The sequence below is a fragment of the Gavia stellata genome, chromosome 4 (assembly GCF_030936135.1).
Source record: "Gavia stellata isolate bGavSte3 chromosome 4, bGavSte3.hap2, whole genome shotgun sequence".
Classification (NCBI taxonomy): domain Eukaryota; kingdom Metazoa; phylum Chordata; class Aves; order Gaviiformes; family Gaviidae; genus Gavia; species Gavia stellata.
Window position 1 is genome coordinate 30,387,824 of NC_082597.1, and position 13,835 is coordinate 30,401,658.

The following is a 13,835-nucleotide window of genomic DNA, read 5'->3' on the forward strand; positions in this document are numbered from 1 at the left end:
ACTAGTTTATTAAGCACCGCAGGGTGACTTGCTCCAGACGTGGGGTGTGGAAAGTTTTGCTGGAAATAACCAAGCCCACACCTCCGGGTGCGGTCAACCCCGAGCCCTCAAGGCCGGGAAAGCCCCCTCGGCGCCGGGCATCCCGAACGTCCCCGCCGGCGAGGCCCGCTGCCGCCCGGCCGAGGGGCACTCCTGAGGCGGCGGGGGCCGCTCAAGACTCCATCTCCCGGCATGCCGAGCGGGGCGGGGCGGAGCGGGTGGCGCGCATGCCCATTCTGTCATAGCGCTCGGCGCTCACGCCTCCCCTTCAGCCGGGCTGCGCGCGGCGGAGGAGCGGTAACACCATGGAGGCCGTTCCCCAGCCACGGCCCCGGCCCCGGCCCGGCGGGGCCGCCGCCCCCCTGCTGCTGCCGCCGCCCCCGGAGCAGGAGCGGAAGCTGGAGCAGGAGAAGCTGTCGGGGGTGGTGAAGAGCGTCCACCGGCGGCTGCGCAAGAAGTACCGGGAAGGTAACCGCGGGGGAGGGGGCCGCCCGCTCCGCGCCGCCCTGGCCGGGCCGCCCCTCTCCCCTCCCCTCACCGCGGGAGCCGGGCCGGGCCGGGGGGGCGGTCCGGCGGGCAGCCGCCGTGCCGCGGTGGGAGGAGGGGAGCCCCCCCCCCCCCCCGCCCCACGGGGGGCTCCGCGCGGATCGGGGTGTCCCCCCGCGGGCGGGGCGCCGCGGGGCGGCCCGGTCCCCCCAGCCGGAGCGGCGCGGGCCGGTTGGGCCGCGGACCGCTGCCGAAGGGGGTGTGTCGGGGCGAGGGGGGGTGGCTGGGAGCAGCGGGTGGGAGCAGCTCCGGGCTCGCTTCCTGCTCCTCCCGGGCGACCGGGGGCGTCGCTGCCATCGCGGGGAAGCCCCGGTCGGGTCTGCCGAGGTTTTGCCGCTTTCCATGGGCTCTTGGCAGCGGAGACCCCTTCGTGGCTCAGGACGGCTCACGGCGCGTTTCTAGGGGCTTTTCCCGTGGGATGTAGAAGAAGGGGATTGGTGTGCACGGATAATGCTGCGAGGTGAAAACATGCGCTTGGCTAAAGGTGTGCTACGCATGTGTATGGACATGGGTCCGTGTGGCCCTTCGTTACCACTCCATGTGACATTTAATAGCTCATAGGTATAGCGAGGCCTTTCGCCACAGGCAGCTTCCAAGTCGTACGGCAATGTTTTCCAAACTGGGAATCTGCAGGAGTGGGAAGGACAGTAGGTAATGAATGCCAAGAGAGATTGAATGGTGATCTGGAGAGGCACGGGTCTTTGTGAACTGTTCGTGCCTCCTGTCCTTGAGACATGGAGGAATAGTTAAGGCTGGAGCACTAAGCAAAAGAGTTGGCGAAAAGCTGTTATAAAATAAATCACTCTGAGTCCTTGAAAAATCTACTTTGCCATCAGTAGTAATGCCCTTACGCAAGGTTCTTATGCGTGGAATTGGAATGCTTAAAACCTCCCAGAAATGCTTTCAGATGAGTGTCAGAGTTGAGATTTGTTTATTGAAATTTGTAGTCTCCTCAGGTCGATTACAATGATCTGCCTAATCCTTGTAAGACAGGTTACAAAAAAATCATCCATTCATTCTTTCAGTGAGTCCACAGCTCGTTGCTGACCTGGTGCATACCTCAAGAAGGACGCTTAGGAAATGAGAACTCTCCTGTTGCAGGCACTAGTTCTTGCCTCTCCTTTATGTCTGCATATGACACTTCTGTTAAAGTAACAGGGACATTCTGCTTTCTGGACTTCAGAAGTCCCCATGGGAGCCCATCCATGGGATTTGGGCACAGATATCTACCTACGTAAACACTGATCAACAGTCACTGTTTATTTTGGCCTTGGTGAGCCAAAACTGAAGGGAGGATCTCCCTTGTTCTCCTGACATTTAGGTGAAGGAACATAGTACTTTTTAACAGTCAAATCCTGGCAAAAGAGCCGAGCTTTGAGCAGTTCATATTTGTCTGTTATTTCAGAGTGCCTGCAGATTAAGGCAGACAAACAATGGCCCTGTTAACCTTAAAAAAAAAAAAAAGTAAGCAATCTCTGTAACAACTGAATTTTTTTTAGATGAGAGCCTAAATTATATGGAAGTCTATGTAAGCCTACTTCTCAGCAAAGAGCAAGTTAGTGTGCCAGGGTAAGTGGTGTTTTATCTTTAGTTCAGTGTAATTGGTTAAACGAAAGAGCGAATAGTACTCTTAACTAACTTCTTACGTCCTGTAAATCATGTGTTATTGAAAACTTTACAGTGATTTTTCTAGTCACTCTAAATTAGCAACATTGTATGTATGCTCATGGACAGAGTTAAAACCCAAACAGGTCTATACAACAAGGAGAGCTCCACCCATTACCTGTTCATCCAATAGTAGGTGGTCTTTACAAGTTACTAGTGATTAGTCGTCATAGTACTTCATACATGAGGTTGTTTCAACTTCAGCATTTTATTTTGGGAGTCTTCTCTCCCTACATTTCTGTATGCTTCTAAAAGCAGACTTGAGAATCTCCTTCCTAAATGCCTTTAATGTAATTCTGAAACTGTAATATTAGTACGTGCTTGACCTCTGAAGAATCTTTTCTTGGGATTTATTTGTTTTGTTTTCTAATACTCAGAGACACTGACTGGCAAGTACGTTACAAAGTTCGATAAAGAGAAGTAAAAAAAAAAAGCAACAAATAATCTGTAATTTCTCAATATGAATTGAATTATAACTTGGGTGTGAAAAGCAAAGGTAAAAAATGCATCTTTGGTTATATGCTCACAGCTTATTACACAGGGAAAGCCTCTTGTCTCCACAGTGCAGTGCACCCACCTCCATGTGAAGCAGCGACAGAGCTATCTGTATTATTCCAGAATCTTGTATTGCCCTTTTTTTTGTTTTGTCTTTTTTTTCTTTGCTCTGTCTCTTCTCACATTTACTACAGTTCTATGAAGCTAGTTTCCATTTTGTCTAAATAAGCAAACAGTACTAGAATTGCTGTTGCATGGACTTCGGTGCTTTGTTTGTAGATACTAAAATAGAATTGTGTATTAATTTTGTTGGTAGAGGAAAAAGCATGTTGAGTATCCTTCTGAAAGCTATATGATTATGTTGCGCAGGGTGGGTAAGTCTAAGAAAGCCCTTGGTATTGTAATATGATCTTAAGTTACTGCCTTCTGCTGAAGTGTTGAAGGGAAATAGATGCTTCCTTGAGACACCGAGATGTTTGTTGATAGAAGTTTAATTTTAATAAACTCATTTCTTTGAGAATTCATTTGCCTTGCTGACGTTAGCAAGCCTTGAGTTTCAATGAGGAATTGTAAAAGGCAAGCCAGTATATTATCTGACTTGCTTATAACTGACAACATTGTTATAATTTTGTTTCATTTCTTACAATGGTTCCCCTCTTTTTTGAAGATAAGCCAGTGGAAAAGTAACAATATGCTTCAAAACTGCAAGCTAACATGTTTCTGAAGAAGTTGCATGCTTGTCAAAGTGCAAAAGCAGTATTTCTTAACTAGGGATGCATCACAACAAATTTTTTGCAGTTACTAAGGAATTACTAGAGTAAAGTTTAGTCAGCATCATGGTTTTTTCTTGGTGAAAAACTGTAACTCCTAAGATTCATCAAAGCTGTATCTTGGCTTCTTTTTTTTAAAATTTCTGTATTTGTTGAATCATTTTTACTTGTAAGTGCAGTGAATGGATTTTGTATGTACTTACGTACTGTGGTTCATGTCATATCATAGTCCCAGAGCATGCCAGTGTATTTATGACAGGCATTTGCCATCTTCAAAATGGTTCAGCTCAAATTCTTTTAAGTTTTCACTGAAGCGCACTTTTTTGTTTTCTTCAACAATTTTAACTTTTTTACTGTGTGACTAGTACTTACTTTTTCCTCTTTTCAGGATATTACTAATCTTATATGACTTGTAGTGGGAATATTTATATTTTTTTCTCCTTTTTGATTTCCTTCTCTCTTCATCCTTTTTGATTTCCTTCCCTTCCGCTTAGACCCTCTCTGTTGTTAATTAGTAAATAAAGGGAAGCATGTAATCATAAATGCCACGGCAGATTTGGTATTTTGCGATTGTAGGATACTCTTTTCCACTGTGGATCCTACAATAGTATTATATGTCATATATTAGAATGGTTTAATGAAGTTTAACAAGTGAGTGGGATTTTTAGTGTGGAAAAAAAAGTGTATTTTTTTAAATAAGGTGATTGGTCCTTATCCATGCTTGAGTGAATGTGACAACTAAATTAGCTAATCATTAATAAGTTGTTTCAGACTACTTTAAGGCAGTGATAGAGACAGACAAAACCTGTCTAGTGGTTCCTAAAAATACACATCATTCCTCAGTTTAGCCTATAAACTTTGTCTTCATGAAGAAAACTAAGTGAGAACAAAACACACTGAGGTGTAACATGTTCGCTTAGGAGTGTATCTCATTAGCATAAGACTCATGTTTTTCTGAAGTTTTACTTCTGTTTCCTCTCCAAATGGATTAGTTTAATCTTAATTAACTTGCAGACCAGGATAAAAGCCAAAAGCTGAAACAGCTCTCAAGTGCTCAGTTATTACTTACGAGAAACTTCAGGGTTCTGCATGCTTGACACAAGCACTTAGAAAGTACAGAAATTAGGGTTTTTCATGAGACTTGAATTTCTCCTACTAGCCTGTTACAACATGGGGATGGGGAAAAAACAATGTTTGCTTTAGTCTCTTGCTTTTGGTTCTGTTGCCTGGTACCACAGGTCACCCCAAATTCTACAGGAATTTCCTCTACGCTGCTTTGAGGCACCTGCAGCCATGGGCTGGAGCATGTTGTATCAGTTCCATATATGCATATATGTTGCATTTATTGCACGTATGCTGAGGTCTGTCAAGCCTGACAGACAGGCTTGTAAAAGCAGATTTAGTCGTTCATAGGGAACTAAACATGATGTATTGAACATCTGCTATGTGATATTAGTTTGTTTGTTTCCAGTGGCTTGTAGCAGCCAAGTAGGTTTAATTTTTACTGTGATAAAAATCCCTTCCCCTGGTACAGAGGCAGCCTTTTTTTCTCCGAGTTGTTTATTACCTTTGTAGTCATGCAGAGCTGTATTTATCAAGTAAACATTTTCTGTGGAGCATGACCCTCAGTTATAGATGGTTTTGTATGTAGTCTGGAAAGATCATTTACAGGACCCTGTAGTTCTCCTTGGAAATCCTGTAATGAGTACGAGTGGAAGAAATTTGCTGAGGTATCTTTAAAGGTATTTTACAAAATATTTTGCTGTGTGTTCACTGAAACATTTCATTTCTCCTTCCGTACATCTGTTAAGGCTGTTCAGGCTTAGAATTGCACAGAACTGCTATTTGTCCTGATATTAGTTACTGTATCACAGAAGCTGATAGAAACATTTCTAGGTGGTAGTTTGATTCCCTAGAAGAAAGATTTGTTGAAACTTCAAAGAAATGGATAATGACTTTATTAAGAGGTTTTCCAAATCCAGAAAATTAGGAAGAATTTACAGGACCCTGCCTGACGATAATAAGTAGCCTGAGCAGGTAAGTGGTTTAGACATTCATGTGAGAAGTGTTGTTCTGAAGTCAGTTGCCTTATGGTCCCTTCCTCTCTCATGTTTTTTGTGAAAAATCTTGAGAGGGCTTAAGTTCTTCCTGATGTGAAACAGGAAACATTTTGAAATAGTGGGCATTTTTCACAGGACAGGAAAGCTTTGCCACTGAACTCTACACGATAAGCTAACAGTTGTTACTCCTTTTTGTTAAATATAACTGGTTTACTGTAGAAATAAACCTAAGTTTTCAAGATCTCCATTTGTCTTTCCTCACTTGCATTAATTTCTTGGAAGAGGGGGACATTTTGTAATACTAACTGTTTCATTTTCAAGCAATAGAAACTAAATGCCATCTCATTAAAATTAAAATTGATGCTATTTTATGACATGGGCATTAAGATATGATTGCCCCTACTATTTGCACACCACAGTTTTGCAGCGAAACTTGCATTAGAAATCCCATAATATTTTACAGTTTGGGGGATTTAATCATTGGTGTCATTTAGTTAGTCCACAAATTTTGAAAACCCACTGGCTATGGCACAGACTTGCATCCGCTGAACAGCTATATGTAACCTCCTTCTCTGCTTCTTTATTGCCTTGGCGGAGAAGATCGTGTTCCTATTGCAGGGTCAGCATAATGAAATCTGTACCTGTGCCTCGGCTCTTTCTCATTTTTTTTGCTCCTGCATTTGCACAAATCTACCAAAATCAGTAGTTTCTGTTAATGTGTTCATCTCTGCATTGGTGGTGTTAAAGTGCAGCACATAGTCCATCTGCAAAGTCAGGTTTGGGGAAGAGGAGAGACAGGTGAGAGTTTCCAATAGAGTAGATCCAACACCTGGGGGCAGTAATTGCTTAAACTATCACAAATAGGCTCCCCACTGTTTGTATGACAGCTGTCAGAGATTTATAGCAGATTGGAGACATAGATCATTCTTCAGGGTCATATAAGCTGACCCCGAGTAAATGCTTTAAATAGCAGACGGATTGTACCATGGGAGTCTCTTCAGTATAAACAGATAGATAGGAAGTTTACCTGACAGGTCAGATGTAGAAATCTGCATTTGATCAAATGAATTTTTTCTATGTGAGTGGAAGGGAGGAACATTGATATTGAGATAGATAGAGAAAATGAGATTCTTACACTTTTTTTTAAAAAAGATTTTGTTGTGAAATATTTCAGGTAAATCCTAAGAAATGTAAAGCAAACACTAGTCAGACAAGAGAAGGAGAATATTAGCGCTGATTGCTTGAACTTTGTCCGAGTTGAACTTCATGTTCTGTATTTAGACGTGTAATATTGGAAAACAGGGAAGCCGAAAATACCTAACGTTTTTCACAAGAAATACTGGCTATGCTGTTTTAGTAAGGCAGATGTTAGGTTAAAGCAGTGTTAGGTTAACGGTTGGACTTGATGATCTTAAAGGTCTTTTCCAACCTGAACGATTCTATTCTGTGTTCAGTAAGTTTCTAGTTTATCTTGTATACAATGAAAATTGTGAATAGCATGGTATTAGCTGATACTCCTCATGTAAGTAATTTTACTAATCATTGCTACAGCATCCAGACATTTACTAGTACAGCTAAATTTCAACTGAGAAGTCACTGTCAGTGAGGAAATTTTGTCAGATATTCATATGAATTTGATTTCAGCTTTAGCCTAGTGGACAATGTAGGATTGCTTTTCCCATTTACTGTTTAGCGTGCTGTAGAAGCTAGTTTACTGTTTCCAGCCTGTAAGTGAGAGGCAGTTTCAGGAGGCTAAAAATGAGATAGATTTTTTTTTTTTTTTCATTCCACAGTGCATTGCCATTAACAACAAAAAAGAAAGCTCAAAGATCTTGCTAGGCATTGCTATGGTCAGCAGCCTGTCATCTGAAGTTATGCAGCATTGTTATGGATACTTGTTAATTGTAGGGATAGGTTTGCTTTTTACAATGAGCAATTCAAAAAGCTTTATTAATAACTATTGTACAAATACGAACATGTCACTTTTGCTTCTGTCTTTCATTGTTAGTCACTGTATTGAGCATATTTTCTCCTCTATCATAGCCATCAAAGGTGTATATAGGAAGGCAATGTGCTGATGAATAGAAGTATTGAAAAGGGAGTGGATTAAATCTGGGTTTTTTTTACATTGCCAATTTATATCAGCATGTACATAGCCAAGACTTCAAACCCTTAAACCATTTTTGGTCTTTTCTTATCCCCCCCCCCCCCCCCCCCCCCCCCCAATTACAGCTGCTTTGAATTCAGAAAATTGTAGCTTTCCAAAAGGAAATAATGGCTGTTCTAATTCCAGTTTTCTTCAAGTGTTAAAAAAATGTTTCTTTTGGGGGGAGTTGTTGATTAAGATCTAAACCCACATTGCATCTACCTGAAGCTTAAGTGCACAGTGTCAGGTAAATTTTGGGATGCAAAATCTTGTTTGTGTCTTGTGTGACGGATGAAGTATTTTGTACTTGTTTCTGAGATTGTCACAGATGACTGCTCTGTTTTTCTGAAGAGCACTAGTGGCATTAAGGAAAAGAGGAATTACAAAACTTGTCTCGTCGGTGCAGATACTACTTCTAACTCTATATGACTTAACTATTTTATTGTTTGATAAGACAGAATGATTCAAATCAGTTATTTGGGGTTTTATCCCATTCCAAAATGAAAAATATTGCCTTTTGCAAAACTGGCCTCTGTTTCTTTTATATAGAGAGGGTTGTGTTTCGTTTAAAATACCAATTGATATGATTTGTTCTGTCAGAAGTTTCAGATGTTGAAGAGTAATTAACTAATTAATTTTTCTATTTATTTCGTAAACATACCTTGAATGGTAGTTCCATTTAACACTCTATAAAGAAATGTCTTTTAAAAATAAAAAAGACAAACAAAAAATAGGATGGAAAAAAGCTTAAAAACAGACTACCTGGAGAGAGGAGTTATGGTGTGGGATTGTCCCGCCAAGAGTGGCAAACCTGGTCTTCTCACACTGTGCTAGGGACCTTTGAGATCTTGTAAATAAAAGTGGAATGAGGGGAGTTCTTACTGAGCTTGCATGATTCTTTCCTCTTTATTAAAATGTTTCCAGTTGTTGAAACTTACAGCTAACGTTAGGTCTCTATTGTTACCCACAATTAAAACTATCTTGTAATTGGGATCGTTTAAAAGTAACTTCTATGTGCCTGACCTGTTCTCTCTGTGACAGGATTTGGTAACTGCTGATTACTCTGTGGTTGAGTTTGGGGGTGTGATTTGGCTATTCTGTGGGCAGTATTAATGTGGGTGGAAATTATTTAGAGGGTTTCATCTGTTCTAGGTAAATAGTATTGGATTTTTATTATTGCGTTAGAAAAGGCTGTGTTACGAAGAACCTACAAGTTGGTCAGTCATTTACTTACTGACAGAATTGCTAGAAAGAGGTGGGCTTTGGACTTTTTGTTTTTACAAGAGTGAGTAATCTTCAAGGTGAAAAGTAGGTAATTTATTTATTTTCTAGGCAATTCTGGATAGAGAGGAGAGCAAACATTAAATAATTTTAAAATAATGTCACTTGAATGATTTGAGAGGTGTGCGAAACTTGTGTTAGGAGCCAGTCTTGCCAATCACACTTTTCAGCTGGACATTGGTATAACTGGTTCCTCGATGGGTATCTGAGGTGTATGAAGATCTCTGAAGAGTCAGTACTCAAAAGAGGTTTTAAGTCACATAAAAGATGATCTCCAAGTGCATTATAAGAGTGTCGAGTAGCCTTAAACTTTATATCATGGTATGGTCTTGAGTATGTGAGATGAAAAGTGTAATGCACAAAATCAAATATTAACTTTAAGATATGATTGCAGATGCAAGACATTTTTTTTATTCCTTTAGATTAGCCTACCACAAACTTCTGTTTAATTTACAGCATTATTGATTGCTTAACAGAAGATTTTACTTATCTTATTTCTTTAGTAACCGTTAGTTTTGCGGTGAAACCTTCCTGCATGTTTTACTGCCTCTTTGGTTACACAAGCGATGATTCATAAATAAATGTTTGACTCCAATAGAGTTAATGGAGTATTTGCACATGGATTATAATGTATTGTTTGAAAAATTTAATACATAGCTCTACTGTGTTCTGGGTATCAGTTTGAAATTGGATGCTGCAAGACCTGTTGTAGTCACTACCTCAAAATCTCAATAGATAGGAAGCATTATTTGCATTTTCAACTCAGTATTGGAGCATGATTCTGGAATTAAAGTTCCTGTAACTCCGTCTAATGTGCCTCTCTATGCCTTCTCAAAGCTCACTCTGGAGAAGAATGGAGGAAAAACACAAGAACAACTCACTGCCGTACTACTTGCTCAAGGAAGACTGGACTTCAAACGCTTCTTTGAAAGTCCCTGCACAATGGTGCCAGTGTCTTTATCTGCAGTTGTTTTGGAGCTTGCATTAATGAAAGGGCATCATATCAAACCAGCATTGACAGTGGGTTAACAGCAGATGCTTAGACAAGAATATAAGAAAAGTGCTGCAGAAGTATCACTGTATGCTCGCTTACCATTCTGTCTTTCAGTGCTTTCATGGTCTGGGAGCTCCTGAATTAGAAATAGCATCTTTGAATATGGAGTTTGTAATGGATTTTATTCCCTTTGTTTGGCCAGCTACATGAACTTTAAGCTTAATTATACATTTTGTGAAGAAATAACTTTCTTATTGTTTTGAAGCTGCCCTTCTATGCTTTTCCTGAATGTCTCCTACTCTTAGAACAACCAGAAGTTGTTCCATATTTACATTTCTTGTGTCACTCGTGATCTTGTGGAGGTCTGTGCTCTCCTGCTTTCATCCATCTTTTTCTTGCCTCTATTTAGGTGTTCCTCACACAGAAGTTATGCTGTATTTGTCCCATGTTGCCATTTTCTGTATCTCTCTAGACCTGTTGTATTGGTACATGAAAACAAACCAGAAGTGCACACAGAATTGAGTTGATATAGGATGCGTGACGGAATTACTTAGGTGATGAATTTTTCACTTTTGTTCTGCATGTCTCTTCTAATAGTCTGTATCATTGAGTTTTATTTTTCTTGTCAGTTCAGTGCCAAGAAGCTGTTACTGTCATAGGCAGCTCTGTTGTAACCCAAAGTTCATGTCCCAGAGTGCTGGTAGTCAGCTCTGGGTCTGTTGCTACATATCTAAATTTAAGATCCCTTATCTGTGGACTCTCTTGCCCCTCATCTGACTGTCAGAGAGAGGTGCAAATCCCTGCCTTGTTCAGAAGGAAATAAGAGGAGTTGCTTGAGAGCAGGATTCGGAGTTAGGAGGCATCGCTACTTTGCTGTAAGAAAGGACTGGCTAGTTAAGAACATCTGGTCTTTGCACATTTCTTCTTCCCCATCTGTCTTATTTCTTAAGTTTTAAGGAAAAGTGATATTTGGAAATAGAATAATTGCTTAAGAATAGACCAAATGAAGTAATGGACTAAATGAAGAACGGTATTAAACTTGGGATTTTGCATTTGTGATGTTTTCCCTTAGTAAGTGTTCACTTGTTTCTTTTTCCTTTCTAATTATTTATGTGTTCTTCAACAAACTTTAGCAACTGCATGTCATTTGAGTGTTTCACAGCTGTCTGGAGCATGCAGTAAGAATCAGAGTACTGTGGCAGAGAAACTATGACACTATCTAAATTGCACCAGAATTAATTGGCTATTGAGAATACACTTTCAACTTGGCTAATGCTTTCTGGCTTGGTGCTGTGTAGGTTCTGCACTTTGACATGAGAAATAAAGATTCATAAGAGTTGTTTCTGCACTTTGTTGACATCAGTAGATAATTTTTATTCTATGGTTTTATATACGTTTATACTAGATGGGAGCACACATTTGTGATTAAGAAACGCAAAAGAAATTAGCGAAGATCATACCAGTGAGCATTTATTTTTCTTTCTTAGGGCAGAAATGTCCTTTTAGTAAGGTATACCAAGGGTTTGCGTGCTGTAGAAACCACAATAGGAATTGTGGGTAGCCACAACTAGCATTTATCTTGTTTTTGTTTAGCAGTACATTATGTAAAGCAAGCTAGGAGAAGTGGATACTTAGCAGCAAAAGAGGGAAAATCATCATGTTTAATTACTTTGAAGTGCCAGAACTTAACCTCCAAGACTTCTTTTCAGCAAGGTGAGGAGCATGGAAGTAAATCTGTCCCTAGAGATAAGCAGATGAGTTTATCTGTCATTTCCTGACCATAGTCGGTGTGATTCTTCAGTACTGTCCTCTAGAAGCTAGTTCACTGGAACTGGCTAGATTAGACAGACATCAGTGAAGGCTTGAATTCCTTTTCCAATGTATTCAAAGAAACCTGTAGTCTGGGTTAAACTTCCATTTTGCCATTTTTGCATGTAATATCATCCACAGTATTTGCCACGGACATGAATGCTACTAGGAAACCTTTCAGTCTTTCATTTCAAAAATGTTTGTCATGTTAATGCTTATGCACAGAAACCTGAAAGCAAAACTTCCCAGGGACTCGAATTTCACAGAACAAACTGAACAAAATCAGTATACTGAGAATATAGCTAGTTTCTCAAGTACCAGATAGCCCCTTCCTTCTCCAAAACCTGGAATTTCATGTTTGACTGGAGAAAGGGGACCTTGTTTTTGTTACATGCAGGTAAAGTAATCTCTTGGTGTGTTATGTAACTTCTTTTAATTGGAAGATGGGGATTTTGCCATAGAGATAATGAGACACTTTGTATCTAATGTGCAGTTTTTTCTGTTGTTGTTTTGTTTAGTGGGAGACTTTGATAAGATCTGGCGTGAGCACTGTGAGGATGAGGAAACTCTGTGTGAATATGCTGTGGCAATGAAAAACCTTGCAGATAATCACTGGGCAAAAACTTGTGAAGGGGAAGGCCGAATTGAATGGTGTTGCAGGTAAATCTTAATGTATTTGAAAGACGCAATTGCACACTTCTACTTGCAATTATTTGTAATACAAGACTTAAGTGGTTTTTGCTTTTTTTGCCAAGTTTCAAGATTTTTTTCTACAACATGTTAATGATTTATTGCTTCCTAAAACAAATACCTTCTTACTGTTCCAACTTACGAAGGAAATATAGCTTATGAAGTGTTTTGTTGTAAGGTGACTATTTTTTAAAGTATTTTCAACAGACAAGGCTGTTTTAGGCTTTTTTCCTCAAATACTGAAGCTGTTTGCAAGTAAACCTATAGAGTAATTTTCTATACATTCAAACCTAAATTGAGCAAATGCAGTGAGCGTAGCTCAAGTTTAGTTTTCAGGGCTTTGGTTTGATTTGTACGTGTAATAGTGTTTGAGCTCCTAAATGCAAATCTCTGCTGCATAATTTTCAAGTCTTAATCTTGACTTTAACCTCTGTGAAACTTATTTCAAATTGATTTTAAACTTTAGAAATGCTATCTGTCATAAACAACTCATTTTTATTGGGTAGTCGTAATAGTAAAGTCATGAAGTGAATTCAGCTAAACTGTTTCAATCCTTGAGGAAAATAAACTCCTAAAAGAGAAATGTTGGTCACTCAGGATTCCTGAGTACAGCTGGCATCCAAGGCATACCATGGAATCTGTACAGCAGAATAAAACGAAATATTATTGAGGTCTAACTGGGAAGAGAATTTATCAATGGTCCTGCCTTTGGGAATGACTTTAGACAGGCAAAATGTAATGTATGCCGGTCTGTAGGTTCTGCAGGTGAGTGTTGCAGTGTGATGAGCAATAGGCAACAAAGAAAAGCAGGCATGGTACCACTAAAGTTAAATTCATTACATTGATTTATGCATTGATTTATGCTCATGGGTGATCCCCAACTGCCTGTTTCTTTTTTACAGGCTTCCTCAGTTGCTAGTTGTTCTCTTGTATTTGTGCTATTCATTACAGCCATGGAAATGCTGATATTCGTACTTCTTTACTGAATTACTTTCTCTTGAATCATACTGAATTCTAATACTGCGATTTCTTGCAGCATCTACTACCTGCCCCCACTTGGCATGATTAATAGACCAGTTAAGAGGAGTACTGACTGTTCCAATATTCAGGTTATCTGTGAAAATACTAATTGTACTGGACCCAGGACAGATTCCCGTGGAACATGCTCAATATTTTCTTACAATTTGATTGTCAACTAATATGTGAAACTTTTTTCAATAGATCTGTGTGCACTTACTTTAAAGTAATTTCAGGTAAACAGTATGTATTCCTTTAGCTTGTGGCCAATTTGTCTGTTACCCTGTAGGACAGGATAATGTTCCTGGTGGACAGGGGAGGAA

At 40.0% G+C, this 13,835-nt stretch overlaps 1 protein-coding gene across 1 annotated transcript in view; it reads left to right on the plus strand.

Moving 5' to 3' along the window:
* The first annotated feature begins 344 nt into the window (after nucleotides 1–344).
* BMT2 (base methyltransferase of 25S rRNA 2 homolog) overlaps nucleotides 345–13,835 on the plus strand; it is a 34,033-nt gene continuing 20,542 nt past the window's right edge. Inside the window, exons 1-2 of the mRNA XM_059817079.1 lie at nucleotides 345–507; nucleotides 12,324–12,465. Of these exons, the coding sequence (XP_059673062.1) occupies nucleotides 345–507; nucleotides 12,324–12,465 (305 nt within the window). The remainder of the gene's footprint in view (nucleotides 508–12,323; nucleotides 12,466–13,835) is intronic.